The following is a 22303-nucleotide window of genomic DNA, read 5'->3' on the forward strand; positions in this document are numbered from 1 at the left end:
TGCTGAGCCTCGATACGAAGTTACGCGTTCATCAGTCTTGTATTTCCAGTTGTATTTCCTGACATGACTTGCTCGACATAATTATCCTACTTACAAGCCAATCATACAAGTCAGCCCATCAAATGAAGGCTCGACGTATCGTTGGTCCGCTAGATCAGCGTAAGAGGTTAACTCGCTGCCAATCATGTGCAAGGCGACGCATCAAGGTTCGAGAGACATCGCAAAACGTCATCCAACTGCAACTAACGCGAAGAAAAGTGTGAAGGGGGCATCCCTTGCGAATACTGTATCCGCATGAAGAAGCACTGCCAGCCCCAAGCCGTCGCAAAATCGGGGCTGACATTCGTAAGCCACTCAGTGCCTCAGCAAAGAAGCAAGCTGCAGCCGCAAATCAGCGACAAGCCCGACAGCGTATACTTGAAGACATTCTTCTTGTTTCTTAAACGTTGCGAATTCACACCTGAGTTTGCAAATTTGGGCACCGACTTTCTGCCTCTGATTCAAACATGTGCACCACTGCGAGAAGCAACAGTCGCGATTGGTGCCCTGGAAATCAGTCGAGCACCAAGTGCAAGGTCTTTTGATGAACTTCAATCACCGTACCACTTCGCATTGAAATCATATAGCAAGTCACTTACAAGCCTTCAGCTCTGCCTCCAATCACCGGACGCATTACATTGCCAAGGTGTTCTTTGGTGTACATTACTTCTTGGCTTATTCGAGGTTAGGGAAGGCCTCTTACTTAACAGCTCGTATCTAATCCTTCTTGCAGTTGATGGTCGAAGTCTCTGGTGGCCAGTGGGCTAAGCATATGCTCTATGGCACATCAAGAATATTTCAGCTTTCTGGGGCCGGCAGTCGTTCTGATTATCTCGGCTCTCAGTCCTTTGAAACATTCAGGTTGTTGGAGGGGAACCGAGCAATTCTCTACGGCGAAGATACCGTACTATCCGACTACTCGTGTATGGACCAATATGGCATGATCGCATCAAGCCCACTAGACGAAATTCTTACCTTTATGATCAAGATCTCTTCACTCAGCAAAAGGTTAGTTTTGCCAACGCGTAAATAACTAGCACTTACAAAATGCCAGTTTCTTTGACCAAATTGAGTCAATTCCAGAAGATCTGCGACAAAGCCATGTGGATCTAGATATACTGGCCGCAAAGAGTTGTCTTTTCCAGTACGAACTCCAGTCTTGGCACTCGCAATCCAGTGTGTCCATCAAATCATCTGGACCGTATGGAAAGCTCGCGTTGGCAAATTACCATGCCATTCAGCTATTCCTGTGCAGGAACTTCACCTTTTATGACTGCTGGGACACGAGAATTATCCCTGTTCTCACTTCTAGTGAGATTGAAACTCATGTTACTAGTGTGATTTCCTATTGCTCTGAAATCCTCGAGCATTCTAAAATCGCTGGAGTGTTAGCGATATTTCCACTTCGAATGGCGGGTGCGAACTCTGTGGATTCTCGAGCGAGAAAAGAGATCATAAGACTGCTGGATTTAATATCACAGAAAGGATTTGTTGTGTCTGGGAGGATCAAGGTTGATTTAGTAGAGCTCTGGGAATACCAGTACCGGAACAGTAAAGTGTGTGACTCAGTCTGAACGCTTGAGTTCAGGTCATATACCCAAACAATATATTCCGTGTTTCTGAAAATAAGATGGCGTAATACTGAACCAGAATTTTACTCTAAATAACTCGAATACTGGGGAAAACCTCATCGCGGCGAAAAACCCCATCAATTACACTCAACGGTCTACTTGGCCTGAATGTTGAAGAACTCCATGATGACCCGGGTACGAAGCTCCGGCGCAAAGTAATCGTAACCAACAATAACACCACACTCGTTGACAAAGACTGTAACAGGAATCGCATTCTGGTACATGATGCTCCACTGGAATGAAAAGTTAGCAATTACTCTTCCGGCGGGCATGAAATACTTACTGCTGCAACAGGAGTCGGAGTGAAATCCCTCTTGACAAATCCCTCAAAGACAGCTCCATTATCAATCAAGACAGTCTTGTTGAGAATAGGATAGTTTGAGTTCACGTATCCTCTCCAAACACTTGGTTTGGCCTTCTTGGGATCATATGTAATCAAGGTGTTGTCAACTAAGCCCAACTTGGTGACGTTGGAATAGTCAAAAGTCGAAGAGGCAAGAACACCGTCGAAAGCTTCGTCAGCTCGTACAAAGCCCTTTGATGGGGAGTTTTGGATGAATCCAGCTGTGATATGTGACAGTTCACCATTCCTGAGTTTGGGTGAGTAAAATGCAGAGCAATTTGGATTTTGAAGGGATGGCTCACCACTTGTGCTGTACGAAATGTGCCTGGTATTCTGGCTTGATAGCAGGCGGTTTGGGCTCTTTGAAGCCATAAGAGAACGGAGTCATTGAGGCAGGGAAGGGAGGGCAGCTGGAGGAGGAAGTTATTCCAGCTACTGCAGTAGCAAGAGTGATGAAAAGAATGTTGAAGGTCTGCATTTTGAAAGAGTCGTAGTTAGTAGTAAGAGATGTCTTTCTAAATGAATGTGTTTTCAAATTCATTCCCTTGGACATTGCTCTGTCTTTATACTGTGAAGTCGAACTATGTTGGATATTTAGGTGCGTTCAGTTACTGCTAGATTGGGTTAGACGCACTTGTCGAAATTGAAATGAGGCTGAGTTGTACGCGGAATGAAGACCACGACTATCCTGCGTTTAATTCTTTCCTGTTTTGTCTTTCCGATATTCTAGTATGGATGCAAGTCCATCATCAATTTCACGTAGTTACGGAACTATTTCTCGTATCATCAATCTGTCAAATTTGCGCCTATTTTGACACTACAATTCGACCAATTTCGCTTGGCAAAACATCAACTCAGCGAATACTAATATCAGCTCACTTCGTGAAATCGAGTCCTAACTTAGTTGTCTTCGCAAAAGATTTCATTATAGAGCATGGGCCAGTCAGGCGACGGTATAATCACCATACCTATAATTCTGGCGATTTAACCCTGTTGTCGTCTTGCTTCTCGCGTTCTCGCTCGAGTCATGCAACAAGAACTGCCGGCCTCCGACGAGTCATAGCCCGGACCGGCTCTATGGTCACGAGTGTCAGCAATATGCGTATGACAAGCCCGAATATCTGCATTTATGCTTACTCGCCTTATTGCCCGACTCAGCCTCAGAGGTCCCATCAGCGGCGAGGTCAAGGCATCTACAAAACCGTTCTTCTCCCCTTTATGCCCCTCGCATGACGGTGCTCTCCTCATCCACGTCGATTTCCATTGGACAAGTCATCCTAGGCTGCCTCAACCTACGCTCATAGCAAGCCATATCACCATAATAAGCATAAAAAGTGCAGAACTGGCTGACTGCTGAAGTTATGGATACTATTAATAATTTAGCCCCCACCCAGGACTTTTGCACAAGCGCTTGCACCAACTGGAAATAGCTCTACAAGGCGCTGCCAAGAAACATGTATCACCCAAGTCCCAGAAATGATGACCGCAGCAATTTTCGCCATACTTTGTTCAGCTGCTACTTTCGAGCGCATTGACGTGGCTGCTGCGCTGAATTTGGATGTTTTTTTCAAATCGCCGTTAGAATGTGACCTGAGCCACTCATGATACTGGTCCCGTATGCCGGTGCTGTCAGCGCGGGTGAGATGGCCAATGGAAGGACATTTAATCTTACGAGCTTATGAGCTTGATTTTTGGTCCCCAACACAGCCTCAAGGACGTGTTTGAGGCTTGTATGTATATACGAACAGCTATTTAATCCATTCCTTCTGCTGCATCAACTCAGTCAGGGCTGTTTCAGAACTCTGTCTGGCAACCTTTTCTTATTCTTCTCAGACACTCATCACTTTGTTTCACTCTTGGTTTCAGTATGGGCATCATACCTCGTGGATCCTCTGGCTACGATGCCAAAAGCCTCTGCACGACCCCAGCATGCATCAATATTGCGGATGACATCCTAGGCAGCATGGCTACTAACCATGCAAAGATTGATCCATGCACTGACTTCGACGAGTGTTAGTCTCTTTCCTTTTACAATTCAAGAGGTTTTCGTAAACTTATGTTTTCACAGTGGTCTGCGGCAACTGGGCAGAACGCAACCCGATCCCAGCAGGTGCGGGATCTGTAGATGTTCTGGGAGCTGTCCAATTCCATGTTTACGATCTCGTTCGACGCGTTCTCGAAGGACCCTACCCTTCAGGCCCAAACGCTGGCTGGATAACGGTCAATCTCACCAAAGATGAGACTAAGGCTGACAAAGAGAATTTTGTCAAGATGCAGGAAGCTTACCAAGTCTGCATGAACACAACTGCCCATGAAGAAGAGGGTCTTAGCCAACTTCGACAAGTGGCCAAGACTATTGTAGCAGCACTCCCTGCTTCCAGCAATGGAAAGAAAGGGACTGTATACGATCATTCAAATGGAGTTGGGCAACTTCTTACTCTGTTCGAGAGCCTGGGCATCGAGACGACGCAGAGATTTATACAGGTTGCAGAGCCGCTAAACCCAGACAAGATGGCGCTTGGCATCCAGCCACCCACCGACTCCGGTCTTCCATCCACTCCTGAGGATATGTTTAACTTCTTGAAGATCGCGAGTGAACTTATTTACTCTGTTCATCCTGCCAACTTGACCAGAGGCGAGGCTCAGACTTTGATGGAGTCGGTCGTCGCCCTTCAGCTCTCGCTCCAGCCAGTAGCCGCCCCCGAGACAAATGCGACAGAGGAGGCGGGCCAGGACCAAGATACCGAAGAGACCACTGAGACGGATATGTACGTCTCTATCAGCGATATCCAAGAAGTTGCTCCACAGCTGAACTTCAAATACGTCGTTGATCAATTGGCGCCTGAAGGGTTCAATGATTCCAAGATCGTATTCACCTCTGCAGAGCTATACAGGAACATCTCACAGAAGTTCTCCCAGACTCCTCCTGAGGTCATTCAAACTTTCTTCCTTTGGAAGGCCATCGCTGCTGTGTCTATCTATGTCGACTCGCCACAGACTGAAGCCTACAACACATGGAAATTCAAGCAACAAGGCAGTGATCCCGGTAGTCCTCAACCTCGCTGGCAGCGATGCGCGATTCTTCTCGACAATGGCGTTGACTGGATCGCAAGCGACAAGATCGCTTCTCAACTCGTCGGTCCCACAGGTCTAACTTGGATTCTCGCCCGATTCTTCGCCGATAAGCACTTTACGCCAGATGCTAAGAAGTTTACATCTCAGATCATCGATAACCTTGAGGAGGCTTTTATCGGGCGCATTGGAACCAGACCTTGGGCTACTGATAAGGTCAAGAAAACTGCTGTTGAGAAAGTTCGCGCCATGACGAGCAAGATCGGTTTACCAACCTCCCCCCATGTCACTGACCCAAAGGTCGTGAGGAAGTTTTATTCCGATATCGAGATCACGCCGTCTTTGCTACTCAATAGTCTTTCCTTCGCGAAGTCCCGAGTTGCCAAGAACTGGGCATCCCTTGACAAGCCTGTTGATCGACAGAAGTTCCCGTCTAGCACTCTCACTACCAACGCCTTCCATCAAGCCTCAGGAAACACCATGATAATTCTAGCTGGTATTCAGCAGTCCCCCATCTACGATGCCGGCTATCCCGCTTATATCAGCTACGGCAGTATGGGCAGTATTGTTGGGCATGAAATCACTCATGGTTTCGATAACAATGGGCATCAGTATGACAAGACGGGTAACAAGAGCGCATGGTTCGATGAGAAGTCAACAGCAGGATTTAAAAAGTCCACTGAATGTTTCGTCAAGCAATACGGCAACTTCACCATCACTGGCCCCAATGGAGAAGAGGAGAAGATCGACGGAGACCTCACGTTGGGTGAGAACGTTGCAGACGCAGGTGGTATTCTCTCTAGCTTTGCCGCATGGAAGAAATGGGAGAAGGACAATGGAAAAGCGCAAGATCTGCCTGGGCTCGGTAACTTCACGCATGAGCAGTTGTTCTTTGTCAAATGGGGTCAGAATTGGTGTGAGAACATCAAACCTGCGCAGGTCATTGCTGGGTTGACGGATGAGCATAGTCCAAACCAGGCTAGGATTTTGTTGCCGGTGAAGAACTCTGCTGATTTCCAGCGAGCGTTCAAGTGTCCTCAGAAGAAGCCTGTTTGTGAGCTTTGGTAGATAGTGTGCGTGGTATGGTTTGGTTTCTTATTTAAATTGTGTATCGCATTCTCTACTCATGGCTGATAGACCCGCGGACCTTGACTCGTAACTTATCTGAGTTTGTTCTTGATTTAGTTATGAGCTGTCTTAGCTAGCTTATTTTATATGACTTTTTTTTGTTCTGTATTACACATCACTGCTCCATGAAGATAAATGCTTAAATATGCGTCTTAAGATTGTCTCTGCTGGTTCTTTCGGAGTAGCGGGATCCGGCTTTTGGGGTGGATACTGCTAGAGATAGGCACAGGCCCCGATTGGACGAGTCGTGAGAAGTCTGACATGAATGCTAAAATTAGAAAAGTGCATGATCAGACGAGGCAGATCCACAGGCGACAGAACCTCGGTAATTTTCATCCCTACTTCCGCAGGATTATCAACTACCCTGTAGTTAGGAATTTCTGCGCAAATCTGTACTCGAGAGCAGCACTCTCAAATTAGAACAATTACATGTAGTCAAGAATATTACAGTTGGAAACGGCCATGCAGTTGTACCCTGGGATACTCCTGCTACCGTATGGATTCCCATCACGTAAATAAACGCACTCCTGTTTCATGAACGTCATCATTATCATAAACTCAGCCCCTTCATAATCAGATGAAATATGGATTGCTTGAACTCAACAGCCTCGTTTCAAGTAGAGGTCTTCAATTTATATTTCTACTTTCGTGCGTTTTTCTAACTCATGAAAACCAAAGACTGAGCAAAAAACAGCACTCGAAGCGCATTCAAATCGAAAAACAAAAAATACACCATCAAAAGTCCAGCTGTCTGTCAGTGTACTTTGTACTTTGTTCTGTCTTTCCAACCCTATATCTTTTCCCATACTTTATTTATCCCTGCGCTTGCGCTCACTTCGCTCACTTCGCTCACTCCGTTCACTTCGTCGATGCTTCTTGCTGCTCGAAGACTTGCTCGTGCTCGAGGCCTTGCTCACGAAAGACAGAGCGTCCGAGTCGTCTTTGATCTTGGATGGCTCCTCTGGAACAGCTGGCGGCTCTGGCTCGGGGAGGACATCTGATTCTTGGGGGGCTTCGTCCTTGCTCTCGTCTTGCTCGCTGGCTGCTGAATCTTCCTTCTCGGGCTCTGCCTTGGGCTCCTTGGGTGTGTCGGTGCCGCCGATAAGTCTGGGTACGCGCTTGCTCAGGCCTCTGTTGACTTGCAATGCTGCTATCGTGGTGCAGAGTCCGCCGATTCCGAGGACTGCTAGAGGGAGGTACTCTGCGCCTCTGATTCGGGCGGCTATGGTGGTGCAGACTGCTCCGATTCCGAAGGTCTTGAGGGATGGGAAGGGTGCTCCCTTGACTCTGAGAGTGAAAGCCGCGCCGGCCAGTGATGCCGTTAATCCTCCTATGGCTGTGCTGACTGTCGCTGTCGTCTTCCATTCGCTCTCACCGCGGACGGCGTTTTCAACATGCTTCAGAAGCAGGTTCGCCGGGTAGTCGTCGGAAGTGGGTAGATTGACCCAGACGTAGTTGTTACCGCCGTGAGTCTCACCATGGATGACCAGATCACCCAAATCTGGGAACTCAAGAGCGTCTCTGATGGACATGGGTCGGGACGAGGGGATGAGGAGGTGGAACATTGCGTTGTTGGCGCGCTTTCCGAGGCGCTTTCGGATGAACCTCACGAAGGCAACGAGAGCATCCAGATTATCGGAGAAGCCAAGGAAGTTGCTTGGCAGAGGCTTGTCCTGCAGCAGGTCGTAGAAATCGGCATGCCATTCGGCATCGGGGTGATAGAGGACATAGAGATGTCGATCTGAAGAGGCGGATCGGCACTGACGGCCAAGGAATCTGTAGACGTGGCCTGCGAATTTGGAAGGCTCACTCTGTTCGACCCAAGACTCGGTCTCCTCGGGAGGTTCGATCCCCACATTTTCAAGATCTGAGTCATAAATGACGCTGAGATTGTTTGAACCGAGTTGAAGCCTCGTCAAGAAGCGTTGAAGCGGTTTCGACCATTCCCCGTTTCGGCAAACCTTGTCAACGCCCTTGAGATGAGCGTGAACCGTCGGAACGTACGGACGAGTCCCCTCATACTCAACCTCAACAACATCCTCGCCCTCACCGGTCTCACTGGCCTCGGCATCCAGCGCCTTGGCCTGAGCGGCTTTCGCCTGGAGGAAGGCCTCGGCGTTGAAGGGAATCTCAGCGAGCTGCTGCATCACATCAGGGCCCTTGCCAGCGCCCGTTGGATTGAGGCTGTTCACAATGTCGCCCGCTCTCCTTCTGAGGCTACGGGATGGTTGACCGCTGCGAGAGGAAGAAGCATCAGTGGCGTTCCCAGTCTCACCTGAGGCCGAGCTGCGCTTCTTGGAGCCCATGTTGCGAGGTGGTTTTTGCTTTCTTTGCTGCGCCGAGGTGCGGGGCTGTTGGGGTATGGTCTGAGCGACCGTCGAGGCTCTGAGCGAGCGAGCAGTCAGCGAGGCGAGGCCAGGATGTCCCTAGAAGGGCAGAAAGAAGAGACGTACCTAGTGCAGGTACAGTAGTAGTCGGATCAGTGAGTGAGCTTGCTTGACTGGTTCGTTGCAGATCGCGGGTTTAAAGGTATCTCGGGTAGATTCAAAGCTAAGAATTATCCAAGGACCCGGATCACCATTACCTAAGCGAGAAATATGCCAGGCACATGCCAGGCCCCTTTTTTTGGCCCGAGCGCAGCCAGTCAGAGAGGATCAAGACCCGCTGACCCAGCATGGATTGAGCGGTGAGCAAAATAAACGGGACTATCAGATTTGTGACAATATTAGACCATCACTTCACCCTACAGCTTCAGCGGGCTGCTGACCGCGACAAATATGTCATCTCCAAGTATTCTCTCGACTTCCAGCTGCCAACACATGATGTGGCGAAGGCTTCACCGCCTTTAGGCTTGTTGAGCTTGGGCACTTAACCACTCACTGCCACCTCATCCAAATGCGTGGCATAACCCAATTCTTTGCCGCAGTCATGCCCAAACGCTGCATCAGAGTTGGCATCAACCATGAAACAAGATGAACACGCATGTTCTTGCTACATCATCTTATCTGCGGGGTAAAGTTTGCAGATCAACATCATTGACTGTGTCACAAACACGTGTCACGCGTTCAGTGAAACGATCGGCCTCCTGCATCGTCTGAACGTCTCAATATCAAACACCAAATCAAATCATTCTGAATCCATTTCCATTTATTGAACCCGTCACTTGAGATCCATCATTGAACGCCGTGTAAACCTTGAGCTTGAGCCCTGCCTCCGAATTATTTGTGTAATATTTGCTTTTGACATTCACCACAACGCCACCGTAATTTACTATTTTGATGACGACGACAATTTTTATGTGAGCGGAGAGATTCTGAACGCGACAACAATCGATATCCCCAAACATGGGCAACACTTTGGAGCGTCCCACTGCCCCTGGCGATGAATTTCCGTGGCTCTTCCAACAACTACGCCTACAAAATCACGAGAATCGTAGGCTAGCCAACGCACTTCGAGAAGAAAACCGCCGTCGGAGACGCCCGGAGCATCGCGACAGACAGCCTTGTAGATTCTATGCACAGGGCTTTTGCTTCCACGGTACAGACTGTCGCTACGCCCATGATGGGCCCAGTGACCCAGACCCGACAACCAGACCGTCGTCAAAGAGAACCTTGTCGGTTCTACGCCCAGGGTATCTGCACTCACGGCGAAGCCTGTCGCTTTTCTCACGAAGGACCCCGACCTCTTCAAGAAACATGTCGCTTCTTCGCCAAAGGACTTTGTAAGAGAGGAGTTACCTGCAGATATGCTCACGATCAGCCGAACACCGAGTGGTCGGAAGAGCCCAAGGTAGGCTGTTATATCGCAGTAATGTGAGAAATCCGAAAGCTAATGATGTCTCAAAGCATGACTCCCATACCGAAAAGTGGACTCGTGAGCTTGGAGGTGCCTGGGTCGAATTTGGAGATGGAGCGGCCGTCGTGAAAATCACTCTTCGCTCGGACTTTTCCGCTATTCAAATGCGCCATCTGCCCTCGAGGTCGTCAGCACGATCGGTGCAAGAGCTGCTGGCAGATGTAGGAATCAGCGCATCCATAAGCGACATCAACTTTATTAAGCTCGTGAAGAATCGGAACGGAATGGCAATCGTCAAAGTCAAAGATCCGGAATTTGCAAAATCCGCCTGTTGGAAACTGCGTACCTGTGTTCGAGCGCCCGACTTGGAAGTCACCCAAATCCCCATTCCATTACCAGAAGGATCATCATTTGGCCTCGTCGACAGCAGAAACGTCCGCTGCTCATGGCACAGACCGACAAGAAATCTCACTCTTTGCTTCAGGGATCCAACACAAGCATTTGAGGCGTATTACAAGCTCAAAAACCAGCAACTCAACATCGGTGGCTTGCCAGTCATAGCCCAAATGCCCGCCGCAGCGGATCCCACACAAAATGTTGGGCCATGGCAGATGGAGTTGAAAGGTTTGGTGGCTACTATTCCTCCGGAGGATATCATGGACATCTTTCCCCCGTCTGGAGCACCTTATCAGGTTGAGATGGGTGATCCAAGTTACGATACGGACTCGGATATTGACTCGAATATGATAGAGTCCTTGCTACACGACGTAGGCGCCTTAGAACAATGGGAAGTGTTCGGGAGTCCTACCGCAAGAAGAGTCAAGGCACAGGCCCGGTTCATTGAGGAATCCGAAGCGCTGGATGCCGTCTCGCAATTAAACGAGATGTGGTTGCCGTTCAACCCGTCAGGAAAACTTTACCTTCAGCACGTACATCTGGTTAAGTTTAGAGTTTCGAGTCGCGTCTATTGCGTAGTTGAAGACAGCATCGAGCCGCTACGAAAAGACTGGGGACGGCAATTTGTTTATTTTTCTTCGGTCTCTGAGTGCGGCTACAGAGTTCTCAAGCTTGAGAGCCAAGATCGCGAACCTTTTACACAAGCAAACGAGACCCTCGAACAAATCATCAATGGAACGACAATGACGTTGGATGGGAAGAACCTATGGTCTCCCGATTTCAAAGCAGATAGGGCAGCATACAGGAGGCTGCAAGACATTGAACTAGACCTTGGAGTCGTCATCATCCGCGACATCAAATCCTCAAAGATTCGAGTTTTCGGTCCAGAAGATAAGTTTCTCCCCACCTGCGAAGCACTTGACCAGCTTTTGCAAGAAATCCAGCCTCGATCAACAGGACACAATACTGAGCAATCAAGAACGAAAAGGGCTGCCGAAGGCGACTGTGCAGTCTGCTTCTGTGAAGCTGATCAAGCACTCACGACTTCTTGTGGACATATCTACTGCACGATCTGCTTTGTTAACATGTGTCTTGTAGAAGCATCCATCATCGGTGACTTCTCCATAAAATGTATCGGAGACCAAGGAAACTGTAAGAAGGCCATTCAACTACTGGAGATACAGAATCTGCTTCTTTCAGAGATATTTGAGAGTGTCTTAGAGGCCTCGTTTGCGTCTTTTATGCGCCGACACCAAGACCAGCTCCGCTACTGTCCAACACCCGAATGCAGCCAGGTTTACCGCATCGCCCAACCAGAAACACGCGTCCCGCCCATCTTTACTTGTGCTAAATGCCTGACAGTAACTTGCACGAGCTGCCATGTCTCTCACCCGAGAAAGACATGCGCACAATACAAGGGCGATGCTTCTGGTGGCATGGCAGAGCTCCTCAAAGCAAAGGAAGAGCTGGGTTTCAAGGACTGTCCCAAATGTAACACGCATATACAGAAAGATGAAGGCTGCAATCATATCAACTGCTCGGCCTGGTGGAACCCATATTTGCTGGCTATGCTTGAAAACGTTCAGAGAGGGGGACGACTGTTATCAGCATATGGGTAGGATACATGGGGGAATTGGCGACGAAGGCGAAAACGAAGACGATGACGACGATGACGACATCGAGTTTTAAGAATAAGTTCGCAAAGGATCATGCACATGGTTTGGCGGGATGCTCAAGAATACGTCTTTAGAGACGGACGTCAATGATAATAGCTTGTCACTTCATTCAGGAAGAAACGCTAGGTTGGTATACTGTGATGAGGTCATATACTAAGTTCTGTGTGGTGATGTAAGCTCTCAACCACAGGTCTCAACTGCCAATGACAAATATAGATCACAAAAATTGAAGCGTAAAAAGACACTTCAATCCCAAAACAAAGGGAAAGAACACAAGTTAACACTTGGGGACAATGGGTTGGTTCACGAGAGCCTTTCCCTTATGTCATTCCCGTCAAGTTCAAGATAGAACTTTATACAGTTCAAGTCATTTCATGAAAGACGTTATCGAGTCGGACAATTTCGTGTGATCCCCTCATATCTCAAGGAGCCATGGTTTGAAGGCTCTCCTGCTCCAAAAGCCTGTAGCGACCCTCGTCATTCAACCTCTGGGTAGTAATACGCTGAGGGTAGTTTCTCATAAACATATTAGTGAAGTGCTTGCCATAGTGGATTCCGTCCTTGGGCTCTTGGCCAACATCATAGCCGGGCAGAGGCTTCACAACGGCTTGGAAGCTTGGCTCATGGAAGTAAGCAAAGGCGAACCTCTCTCTGAGATTGAGCCCGACTTTGTGGGGGGTTGAGGGAAGGGCTGAGTTGGTGATGTACTGCATCATGTCACCTAAACCAAAAGAAGGTTAGCAAGGTTCGTTTGTGCTAAGAGAGCAAACTTTCCTGGGAAGACGGTGAAGACATTCTCCGCGGGAGGAACGAAGACCCATCTTTCATCATCCTCTCTGAAGCCAGCGGCACTCGATTCCCAATTAGCGAAGTTTTCATCGCTGTATGGGGGTCGAATCATCAAAGCTTGAAACAACCGGTCAGCCACGGCTTGTCATTGAACTGATCTGAAGTACTTGCCGCCGACATCGTCCGCTGCTGCGATGACTAGAAGTCCGTAGTCAGTGTGAGATCCAATTCCTCTTCCTTCCTTGCCCTTGCCATTAGTCTTGTTAATGGCAGGGAAGCTATATGACTGTAATTAGTGACAGCCAGACCAAGGCATGAATTCTATCAAATACTTACCGAAGAATTCTCAGATGATGCCATCCATCTTGTGTGTAGTTGGTAAGTGACCCTTCAGGAACACCAAGCCCCAGTTCAGTGAGCTGCAAGAGCGTTTCCCCAACGCCCCCCAGACTCTGCATGTAACGCTGCATGGGATTCTGCATCTCATAGTCAGGCCAAGGGCAACGACCATGGCACGGCCATTTTGCAACGACTCTCGGCTCATCAAGTTCAAGGTCTTTAGTAACCGTGAAAATCTCGCTGTAGTCAGCAATACCGTCAGTCAGCTCTTCACCACTGGCAATGTAGCCAGAGTAAGTCTGACTGTCAACGCAAGCTGCCTTTTGAGCATAAGGCTTGCCGAAGAAGCGTCTACTAGCGTAATTGGCACTTTTGTAAAGTGAGTGCTGCTCGGGTGTCATGCTTATCTGCAATATGCCGTCCTTCTGCCAGGCTTCGACAAGGGCTTTGCCAAGCTTACGGTTTGCTTCGGTGTCAGAGACTTTATCAGGCAGGATGAAGGTCTGGAGATTTCCGACTGTGACAGAGTGTCCAGGGGGAGGGCCGGATGCATTGAGGATGGTTGGGATGTGAGGCTGCGGAGCGGGAGCAACAGCAGCAGCAGCCGAGGCCATCTTGCGGACCATCATAGAATGAGTGATGAGAGAAGGCAAGGAAGGTCTTGTGAGCGAAGACTTAGAAAGATGTGCAAGACTCATGATTTATATCTGCAGTCACTGGCTTTGATTGCTTGAAAGCTTTGAAGATGTGGTGTTTACTCGAGATGATGATCCAGACTCAAACTTGGGTTCAGCTTCCCATATTTATGCTCGATCAGCGACTGCTTTCATGAGTGTTCATGAAGTGCCGAAGGCCGACTTGAGAACTGTTGTCTCTTCGGTCTCCTCGTGTCCGGGTGTTGTTTTCCGCCAGACGATACTTCACAATACTGCAGTCTGCTAACATGTTGCATGAAGCTGAAGCACCTAGATCCTTATTCCCTGTGAAGTTAAAGGCTTCGTAGCCCGGACAGCAAGCCGAATCCCCCGCGACTCGCGACTCTGAGGCAGGTACTCTTGAAGCTAGCCCGTGTATCAAATCACTAGTTACGGCCCGACCCATGGGTAGCCTAACGGCATCGTAGCCTCAATCTTGGCAATACCGCACGTGCACTCATTAGTTAACTCTCAGATCATCTAGACCTATACGCCAGAGGAAATTCGGTGATACATCTCCGGCATACTACTGATCCTAAATTCGAATAAAGATTCAGAGACGTTGCATAGCAAGTCTCTCCTTGCAAAATATCGTTCGACTTAGACTTTCTCAAGCCTCAAGGACCAGGGCCTACGACGCCGCCTCACATTCTCGTCGATCAATTATCCCATTGCCATCCCACCTGTCTGCCGAGCCAATTAATCCAACTCAGATGCGCGATGCGCGGCTCTCGCATAGAATCACATCTTATCAAGATACGAGACAGATAATTGAGGTGGCATGTCCACTACCTTGACAATTCCCCAATAAGCTTTTCACCTGCTCATTTGATCAAGCCTCCCGCAAACAAAATAAAAGCAACCAATTGCGCATCGATTAATTGATTGCTCAAATGCCCGAGTCATGTCCCTGGGAGAATGTTACCAGGGTCCGGGTATGCTTCCCGTCGGGGAAGCTTCAAGGTTCTGCCAATGACCGGGGAATGGGACAACATACATATGCAATACCAATGCGGAGCGGGATACACTCGAGTCATTCTCCGCAATCCTTCTAAAATTACCGCAAACATCTCAATGCTTGCAAGAGCCAGTTTCACGTATGGCGAGATGGGCAACGTTTTGGATATCTCGGCAACGGCTCCTACAATTTCTGCTGACAAAGAATTCATATTTCTTGACCGCATCAAGAGATCTCGATTACTGATATGCCGGGCTCGGTAATCATCTGCCCTAGAGTAACATTGAACCCCAAAAATGAAGGTGTGTTGCTTTCTCGTTCATGAGTCAGTAGGAAGTGAGAAGACATAACTCAGTATTGGCGCCACTGGCTGGATAAAGTCGAGTATTTTGTGAACGCATAGATCGAAGCTGTCACGCTCTGGCTCTACCAGATTTATCTTTGACGAGATGCCAGTCCATTTTGTATACTTGCATGGCGGGGCTGAATCTGGACTTGCTTCTGCATGAGAAGTGGTACTACAATCAACGAGACCAGCAGGAGCAACTTCCAAGCGCTTCCAAAAAAAAAAAAAAAACATAATCATTTCATCATTGTAATGAGTCAAGATATATGGTACTGTTTCAGTATCCAATTCCAATAAAAGTGTTCCCCCATGTCTGCATAAAGCTTGCACCTTGCGATACAACCTGGTAGATCTTATCAAGCCATCCCCGGATTTTTGAAACGAACTTTATAGGGATCAAACCTTCTTTCACCAATCTAGCGAAGATAAGGCGGTTTGGGTATAGAAGATTGGTAGGGGTAGGAAGAAAAGACTGCCAACGCGAGTCAGCCGTGGCCTCAGGGAAGACCAGGGTGGCTAGGTTGGAAGCGGTATGATTAAATCGTCTCGCCACAACCCCCATGCCACTTATCCGCACGTGTAAGACTTGCTTGATGATACGATACATGAATTGCCTCTCTTGATCGGGGTGAATTGTACCGAGGATAACCGCGGCAAGCATGATAGAAGAGATTGTTCAAGTGAGGAGTTTGTGAATGCAAGCCTGGGTATAACACGGCAAAGAAATATGAAATCAGGAGTATGCGGCAGAGATCGAGAACCACGGCTGTACAAGCCTCGGCCTTGCGAAGAAGATTGGCCTTTGGCTGAAATACCAGCTCAAGAACCCGTATCGTAACACTCCGATGACATGGAGAGCGCCTGTCAGGTCAGCAACGAGATATCCTCGTACCTTGACAACTTTACACAAGATCTGGCAGCGAGATATAAGATCCAAGACTGGATTTGTAGCCTTGTGGCTTTCTGGAACAAGACAGCCTTCCGTTTCTCATGGGGTTTTCTGTTGTCCAGATGCAATCTCTCTACGAAGACAGCAATGGCGTCAAAATAATAGTGGCTGGTTAATTACATTCATCGATTTGAGCAAGGTTAATGACATAACTCAATAAGCTGCATCCTTTTCATAGAAATGTGTCTTTCGAAGTTAATGATCTATATTTCACCACTAATTATTGGAAACTGCGCCTTGACGTTTTCGCTACCCAAAATATGTCAACGTCTTACATTTAAAGGAGACCTATGCAGACAATGATCTCTGTTCCATTTAAAATGAATTGTCATAAAATGTTTCAGTTATTCCTGTGTAATAATAAAGCACAAGTGGTGCTCCCATAATGATATTCTTCCCCAGATCAAATCGATGTCGACTAACAGTCATCATCCATAAACCATAACACGGTTCCAAGTATCAATCGCCCCATAGCCCAGCTTCAATTATCGGATAAGAGCCAGCTTACCTGATATTGATCCACTTCTCATTCATTAAACAGAGTCACAAAATGGCGGCCGGAAGCGTCCATATACCGACACACTTGTGTCCAACCAAGCTGTTCATAAGGCTTATCACAGGAGTTTGTATTAGACTCTTCGTCCAACCCATCAACGGGCTCATTATCCTCCCCATCATCAGGTTGTATCATTCGGAATGTAACCAGATCAAGATTAGTTGCATCCAGACTACTGAAGTCAGGCTTCAAAGCATTGTACAGGAAGCATGGCTCGCATTTGATGGGTCTAGGATGGTCCTTGTCAAACAGATAAAACTTTTGTTCAGGTGGATCAACAAAATTCTCATGGTTCTTCCGATCAAGGCAAATCAGCTCCAGCTCAATGGTTCCGGGCTCTCGGCGGGGTCTGTCGTCCCATCGCAACTCCCAGTGGCCGCAGGGCTCATTGGCAGGACATTCCGCAGCGTTGGGGTGGGCGAGAAAAATGACAGGCATCTCATGGGGCAGCTTATTATACAGCCGCGCCCCGCAAACCCACTTGAGGAGATCTCTGGAGAAGCACCCATGGGGCTTTTCAGAGAGCCACTTATCCTGTTTGAACCTTGAGTCCTGGAGAGGATCATGGTGTAGTGCAACTTCTGGAGTAACCAAAACTGACAGCTTGGAAAGTGCTGGCTGGGGAGAATACTCATTCATCTCCATATCCTCGTCCTGAGAGGTAGTATCCGGAGAGTCTGGAAAGTCGGAAAAGGTCTCATCAGAGACGTCGATAGCCACTTGATTCTCAACCCCGATCTCGTTGTTGTCGTTGTCATTACCTCTATAAGAAAGAAACGGAATGACGATGTCAGCATCCACGAAGTCCTCATTCTCTCCAGCTGCCTCACGGAAAACCGAGATAGTGTCTTCGAGTTCCGCCAGTTCGCTCAACAAGAGAGCCCTTCGAGTTAGTAAGTCATCCATGGCGAATCAGTTGTCCGATGAATCTGAATGAAAGTTTGCGCAAGTTGTTTCTTTCTGACGAGATGTTTCTTGTCTAGTGTGTTGACAGAAATCTTTGGTTGAGAGCTTGACAAGAAGCATAGGGGCGATTGCGTGGATTAAATACGAATATGAGCAGGTGCCAATGTCACTCAGGGAGTGGCATGACTCTTGTCTGTGCAGCTGAACCTGGTACCTTGAGTTTGTCTGAAAACCTGGTAAGCTATGGCTACGTGATGACAAAGAATACCGAGTCGAACAGTTCATACCGTAGGTTGTTGCCTGAACAGCTCCTAAGCCGCTAAAAGAATGCTGACATCATGTTCCCATGCCTAAGTCGCGAACAACATGAACAATCGAAAGGGTGTTCCAAGTTATGATACAACAAAAAAAGATGTAAATATGATACACTAGTCTAAATCAGACCTGCAAGAATCTTATGACTAAAAGGTTTGTCCAGTAACCAGGGTCTCATATACTAGACCTTCAAAAACAGATCGCTTTATCGCAGCACCGAAACTATTCTTTGTTAGCAGCCTCAGAACACTGTATCTGAATGAACTTACCCGTGACATTTCGCAGCCTTCATTAATTTCGCCGCAAGGCTACCCAAGCTACTTGTACTGAACCCACCAAAGTTTGGCCGACACCGGATGTTATTCCAGGCCTGGATTGGCGTCATCTCATCTTCATTCGACAGGTCAGGCGCCAGTGTCAACAATCGCTCTAGCATGGTCGATGGAGTATTTCCAAAGGCGGGGGATGAAGGGAGACGGGGGTTGTTTGTATGTGATGTGTCGCCACAGGCTGCCATGAGCTGAGCCGTCGCAGTGAGAGCATGATTGCCAGGCTCGTCAGGTTTCTTGGAGTCTCCGTGCAGATGACCCAAGCAAGGTTCTTCAATTCTGATGTGTGTTAGCAGACACTTGATGATGATGTGTTAAAGGGACATACTTCAAGACAAACTCCATGCCTGCAACGATCTGATCCACTTCACCCACGCGCGAATGGCTTGAGTACCTTTGATTGAACAAGACGGGAGCCCCATGGCCCTCGGATGGGTCAGAGAAGTCACCAAACGAGGACGGTGATATCAGTTGTGGAGAAGGTATTATGTCCACTGATTGGTAGCCCGGATCACCCAGGTACATCGGCGAAGCGCCGCTCGACGACCCTGTAGTTCTGGATGGAGTAGCATAGTCATTGATCGGGTAGTTGATCTCTCTGAATCCAGTATCGGTAGAATTGGGACCTTGAGATAGTTGCTGAAGGGCATTTTGAAGACCTGCACGGAGTTGCTCGCACTCACGTGCTAGTTCCGCTTCCCTCGCTCGAGACTTGGCTAATTCTTCTTCCAACGTCCTTGCGTACTTATCCTTTCGACCACGGTAGGATCTAAAAGAGTGGGGTGTTAATAATAGTTGTATAAGACAGTGTCCCAAGAGTTTCTTACTGTTGAGCACGCCGTAGCTGCGCTCGACGTCTCTCTACTGGATTTTCCTTGGGCTCTGATCATCGTCAGCAGCTTGCACGAACAAGGATTAGCAAAAACTCAAACTAACCCCCAGGATTAAAAATCCGAAAGATTCTGTCAGTCATTGTGAGATTGGCGCAAGCGAGGAGGAACGCGAAAAAGGTAAAAATGATGAAAGATCAATAAAGATGAAGAGAACAACGACTCCAGTTCAGCTGCTTCATTCTTGTTTCTTATCCAAGATTAGTCAACAGGTGAGCATTGTTCCCATTGGTTCTGGTGAGCGCTAGCTGAGTGAGACCCTTGTATCAGGGGCGTTTCGGCGTCGTCCCCTCATTTTGGGGCACCGAAGATGAGAATATCAAAATTTCCTAATTGGGAAAGGTTCGTCCTACTCCTGTCAGCCCTGACACGGAGAAGGGTTAGCGAAAGGGTTGTGATATCATGCCTCAAGGAGCATGCCGAATGGTCAAGAAATATTCTTTCTACTTGCAAGGATAAGTGATAATGTCACTACCGAGTGTTTTTTTAATTTGTTTAATTTGTTTCAAGGTTAGAGAAGTTGATAATATTCTGATGTTAACCTTATATGACATGTTAGTGGTCTCGATTTTTCCCTTATTACTGAGTTCCTTACATTCTGATAACTAAGTCTCGTGTCAGATCATTGAATTTGTGCTATCTATACACTAAGTATTTAAACACTGACAATAAGGTCAATTGCTTCTTCTATTGCCTATGAAACGATCTCCAAATGAAGGTATGGCGCTTCCAAAACGGAAATCGTGATTACAGAGTCTAAAGCACAGATCTGACTTCCAAACAGGGGACATCACACCCCGGTTTCATTTTAGCCGGCAGCACGGCAACCAAGTCGCATTATGTTGTTTCCGAACTGTGGATGGTTCTTCAGCCTGGTTTCACATTTTAAGGAAGTGGGACTTTCGATTTGGCCGTTTATGTTGCAATGAAAATCTTGCTTTTCCTAAAGAGGAAATTCAGATTACTTCGATGTCGGGATTTTATCCCTGCAAATAGAGTATATGGAGATGTTGAGTTTGGATGAGAGATTGCTATAAAGAAGATCGAGACGCGTTCAATAAACTCGATATCTTCTTCAATCACTCAACATTCTTCTCTCATTCATTCTCTGCAGCAGGCCTGCTTATTAATATTTTCTTCTACACTCTCTTACCAACTTCATCATCAACACATTACACAATATGTTCTCCTCAGGATTCTTTCTCCCAGCTTTGTTATGGCTTGCACAGGAAGCTAGCAGCCACCCAGCATGCAAGCCCGGAATGAACAGCAATGCTATGATGGGCAAAGCGATCTATGTTCTCACCAACGAGGAGACCAACGGTGTTCTCGCGATCCCAATTGGCAAAGACGGTACACTTTCCAAGGGCAAAGTCACTATGACCGGCGGCGCAGGATCTGTAGCTGTTGACGCTGATGGCAAGCCCGCTACGCCTGATGCTCTTATCAGCCAGTCTGCTCTGACAATTGCAGGCAACGTAAGTGTACCCATTGTCCCAGACGCTATTGACATTTTACTGACTTTGGCTTAGAACATCTTTGCTGTCAACGCCGGCTCCAACACTCTCAGCATGCTTAGAGTCTCGCGATCTGATCCCACGAAACTACAAATGGTCGGCAAACCAGTCCAGGTTCCCGGCGAGTTTCCCAATACTGTTGCTGCCTCAGTGAAGAATGGAGTCGTTTGTGTTGGTTCTACTGGTGCCAAGGCTGGTGTTTCCTGCAGCAGCTTCTCTCGACAAGGACTCGGTGCCATGGATGAGCTGCGAACGATCGACCTTGGCCAAACGACACCTCCCGCTGGGCCTACCAACACACTTTCACAAGTACTCTTCTCAGACGATGAGTCCATGCTGTTCACTATGGTCAAGGGTGACCCTGCTGTGAACAAGACTGGCTTTATCTCCGTTGCGAATGTCGAGATGAACAATGGAGTTGCGGCTGTGAGCAAGCAGGATGCTCGCAGTTCACCTGAAGGAACAGCTGTTCTCTTCGGATCGCAGGTCATCCCAAGAACATCAAAGGTCTTCGCCACAGACGCTTCTTTCGGCGCGGCCATTCTCGATGTCGACCCCAACAGCTGTGAAGCCACAACCGCCGCCAAGGGAGCAGTCCAAGGCCAAACAGCAACTTGCTGGGTCGCCATTTCCCCCGCTACCAAGTCTGCTTTCGTGACAGATGTCGGCCGCAACCGAGTTGTCGAGATGAGCCTCGAGGATGCAAGCGTCGTGTCTGAGCTTGACTTGACTTGCAACGGCGACCCTGGTCTGATCGACCTGGCTGCTTCTGGCAACTTCCTCTATGCTCTTTCGCCTGGCAATGGTACTACTCAGGCTGCTGTCACTGTTCTTGATGTCTCCGGTGGATCTGGGTCGGCGAAGATGGTGCAGCATTTTGAGTTGGCTGGTATGGCGAGCAAGACTGCCATGGGAATGAAGGTCATGTAATAATTGAAAGAGAGCAAGTTGTGATTGGTTGGACCTGATGTTTAGATTGTATACTAGGATAAATTAAGCATTTCTCTTTGGCTTCCTTCCTTTATCCTCAATTCTTGCTCCCCCAAACTCTATTCGCTGCCTAGTCATCTTCTCATCATGTAGGTTTGCTTGCCCAAGCGCGCTGGCCCCCAAATTATGGGAGATTCCTCTCAAGTTGCAAATCTTAATCTTCATGACGCTTCATCAATACGGAGTCTACCATTCACTCCCGTAGCTCTACCCCCGGACCCATCGTCTTTGTAAGGTTGTTTGGGGCTCATTATTCGTCCTCTCTATTGCACGATGTACTTTCTCATCCTCGAGCTACTTTACTGGTTGCTGGCCACAAGGTTAAGCTTTAGGGTGCTAAAACACATGACGAGGGCACAAATTTATTTTTGCACAATAAAAGCTTCGACCCAAAAATTGAACGATACTTATCTTCCAGCGTTTTGCTTTCTTGACTTGTAGTCCACTCCACCATTTTCTTTTGTTTATCCCTTCTACAATCGACAATGTACATCACTAGACTAGTGCTGAACCACTCGGCGACAGGTGTGGAAGATAACGGAGGAAAAATATCCGAGTTATATCAATCTTTGACCATAAGTAGTATGAGGGAGAGAACCAGCTTGAAAATACAACTATGGGCTATTCTAGCGTTAGAAAGAATG

General features: G+C 47.8%; 10 protein-coding genes across 10 annotated transcripts; 5 read left to right on the forward strand and 5 right to left on the reverse strand.

Moving 5' to 3' along the window:
• The first annotated feature begins 53 nt into the window (after positions 1-53).
• On the forward strand, positions 54-1600 carry FOIG_14522 (uncharacterized protein). Its single transcript, XM_031215781.1, has 3 exons — positions 54-723; positions 773-1047; positions 1094-1600. The coding sequence occupies exon 2, from the start codon at positions 819-821 to the stop codon at positions 981-983; it is 165 nt and encodes a 54-aa protein (XP_031054402.1). The 5' UTR covers positions 54-723; positions 773-818; the 3' UTR covers positions 984-1047; positions 1094-1600.
• A 165-nt stretch (positions 1601-1765) lies between these two features.
• FOIG_14523 (uncharacterized protein) lies at positions 1766-2491 on the reverse strand (the record flags this gene model as incomplete). Its single annotated transcript, XM_031215782.1, has 3 exons — positions 1766-1903; positions 1954-2260; positions 2316-2491. 3 exons carry the CDS (start codon positions 2489-2491, stop codon positions 1766-1768), a joined length of 621 nt encoding a protein of 206 aa, XP_031054403.1.
• Positions 2492-3880: 1389 nt separating this feature from the next.
• FOIG_14524 (uncharacterized protein) lies at positions 3881-6224 on the forward strand (the record flags this gene model as incomplete). The annotated part of the gene is made up of 2 exons (XM_031215783.1): positions 3881-4025; positions 4082-6224. 2 exons carry the CDS (start codon positions 3881-3883, stop codon positions 6151-6153), a joined length of 2217 nt encoding a protein of 738 aa, XP_031054404.1. The 3' UTR covers positions 6154-6224.
• A 548-nt stretch (positions 6225-6772) lies between these two features.
• On the reverse strand, positions 6773-8793 carry FOIG_14525 (uncharacterized protein). Its single transcript, XM_031215784.1, has 2 exons — positions 8667-8793; positions 6773-8598 (listed from the first exon to the last, which is right to left on the reverse strand). Exon 2 carries the CDS (start codon positions 8517-8519, stop codon positions 7023-7025), a length of 1497 nt encoding a protein of 498 aa, XP_031054405.1. The 5' UTR covers positions 8520-8598; positions 8667-8793; the 3' UTR covers positions 6773-7022.
• Positions 8794-9455: 662 nt separating this feature from the next.
• Positions 9456-12228, forward strand: FOIG_14526 (uncharacterized protein). Its single transcript, XM_031215785.1, has 2 exons — positions 9456-10002; positions 10059-12228. Exons 1-2 carry the CDS (start codon positions 9727-9729, stop codon positions 12021-12023), a joined length of 2241 nt encoding a protein of 746 aa, XP_031054406.1. The 5' UTR covers positions 9456-9726; the 3' UTR covers positions 12024-12228.
• A 274-nt stretch (positions 12229-12502) lies between these two features.
• On the reverse strand, positions 12503-13822 carry FOIG_14527 (uncharacterized protein; the record flags this gene model as incomplete). The annotated part of the gene is made up of 4 exons (XM_031215786.1): positions 12503-12787; positions 12865-12931; positions 13037-13147; positions 13206-13822. 4 exons carry the CDS (start codon positions 13820-13822, stop codon positions 12503-12505), a joined length of 1080 nt encoding a protein of 359 aa, XP_031054407.1.
• A 794-nt stretch (positions 13823-14616) lies between these two features.
• On the forward strand, positions 14617-15155 carry FOIG_14528 (uncharacterized protein). The gene has a single exon (XM_031215787.1). It carries the CDS (start codon positions 14822-14824, stop codon positions 15122-15124), a length of 303 nt encoding a protein of 100 aa, XP_031054408.1. The 5' UTR covers positions 14617-14821; the 3' UTR covers positions 15125-15155.
• A 1527-nt stretch (positions 15156-16682) lies between these two features.
• FOIG_14529 (uncharacterized protein) lies at positions 16683-17618 on the reverse strand (the record flags this gene model as incomplete). The annotated part of the gene is made up of 1 exon (XM_031215788.1): positions 16683-17618. One exon carries the CDS (start codon positions 17616-17618, stop codon positions 16683-16685), a length of 936 nt encoding a protein of 311 aa, XP_031054409.1.
• Positions 17619-18040: 422 nt separating this feature from the next.
• FOIG_14530 (uncharacterized protein) lies at positions 18041-19325 on the reverse strand. Its single transcript, XM_031215789.1, has 5 exons — positions 19199-19325; positions 19090-19144; positions 18591-19031; positions 18203-18541; positions 18041-18155 (listed from the first exon to the last, which is right to left on the reverse strand). The coding sequence occupies exons 1-5, from the start codon at positions 19233-19235 to the stop codon at positions 18080-18082; spliced, it is 948 nt and encodes a 315-aa protein (XP_031054410.1). The 5' UTR covers positions 19236-19325; the 3' UTR covers positions 18041-18079.
• A 904-nt stretch (positions 19326-20229) lies between these two features.
• On the forward strand, positions 20230-21727 carry FOIG_14531 (uncharacterized protein). Its single transcript, XM_031215790.1, has 2 exons — positions 20230-20630; positions 20685-21727. The coding sequence occupies exons 1-2, from the start codon at positions 20334-20336 to the stop codon at positions 21597-21599; spliced, it is 1212 nt and encodes a 403-aa protein (XP_031054411.1). The 5' UTR covers positions 20230-20333; the 3' UTR covers positions 21600-21727.
• The last annotated feature ends 576 nt before the right edge of the window (positions 21728-22303 follow it).

This window comes from Fusarium odoratissimum, assembly GCF_000260195.1.
Source record: "Fusarium odoratissimum NRRL 54006 unplaced genomic scaffold supercont1.42, whole genome shotgun sequence".
Classification (NCBI taxonomy): domain Eukaryota; kingdom Fungi; phylum Ascomycota; class Sordariomycetes; order Hypocreales; family Nectriaceae; genus Fusarium; species Fusarium odoratissimum.

Coding starts and splice junctions, on each gene's coding strand:
- FOIG_14522 (XM_031215781.1), top strand. CDS start 819: ATGGCACATCAAGAATATTTCAGCTTTCTGGGGCCGGCAGTCGTTCTG.
- FOIG_14525 (XM_031215784.1), bottom strand. CDS start 8,519: ATGGGCTCCAAGAAGCGCAGCTCGGCCTCAGGTGAGACTGGGAACGCC.
- FOIG_14526 (XM_031215785.1), top strand. CDS start 9,727: ATGCACAGGGCTTTTGCTTCCACGGTACAGACTGTCGCTACGCCCATG. Junction 10,003..10,058: donor AGTGGTCGGAAGAGCCCAAG/GTAGGCTGTTAT, acceptor GATGTCTCAAAG/CATGACTCCCATACCGAAAA.
- FOIG_14528 (XM_031215787.1), top strand. CDS start 14,822: ATGTTACCAGGGTCCGGGTATGCTTCCCGTCGGGGAAGCTTCAAGGTT.
- FOIG_14530 (XM_031215789.1), bottom strand. CDS start 19,235: ATGACTGACAGAATCTTTCGGATTTTTAATCCTGGGG. Junction 19,145..19,198: donor TCGGATTTTTAATCCTGGGG/GTTAGTTTGAGT, acceptor GACGATGATCAG/AGCCCAAGGAAAATCCAGTA. Junction 18,542..18,590: donor GGCATGGAGTTTGTCTTGAA/GTATGTCCCTTT, acceptor AACACACATCAG/AATTGAAGAACCTTGCTTGG.
- FOIG_14531 (XM_031215790.1), top strand. CDS start 20,334: ATGTTCTCCTCAGGATTCTTTCTCCCAGCTTTGTTATGGCTTGCACAG. Junction 20,631..20,684: donor CTCTGACAATTGCAGGCAAC/GTAAGTGTACCC, acceptor ACTTTGGCTTAG/AACATCTTTGCTGTCAACGC.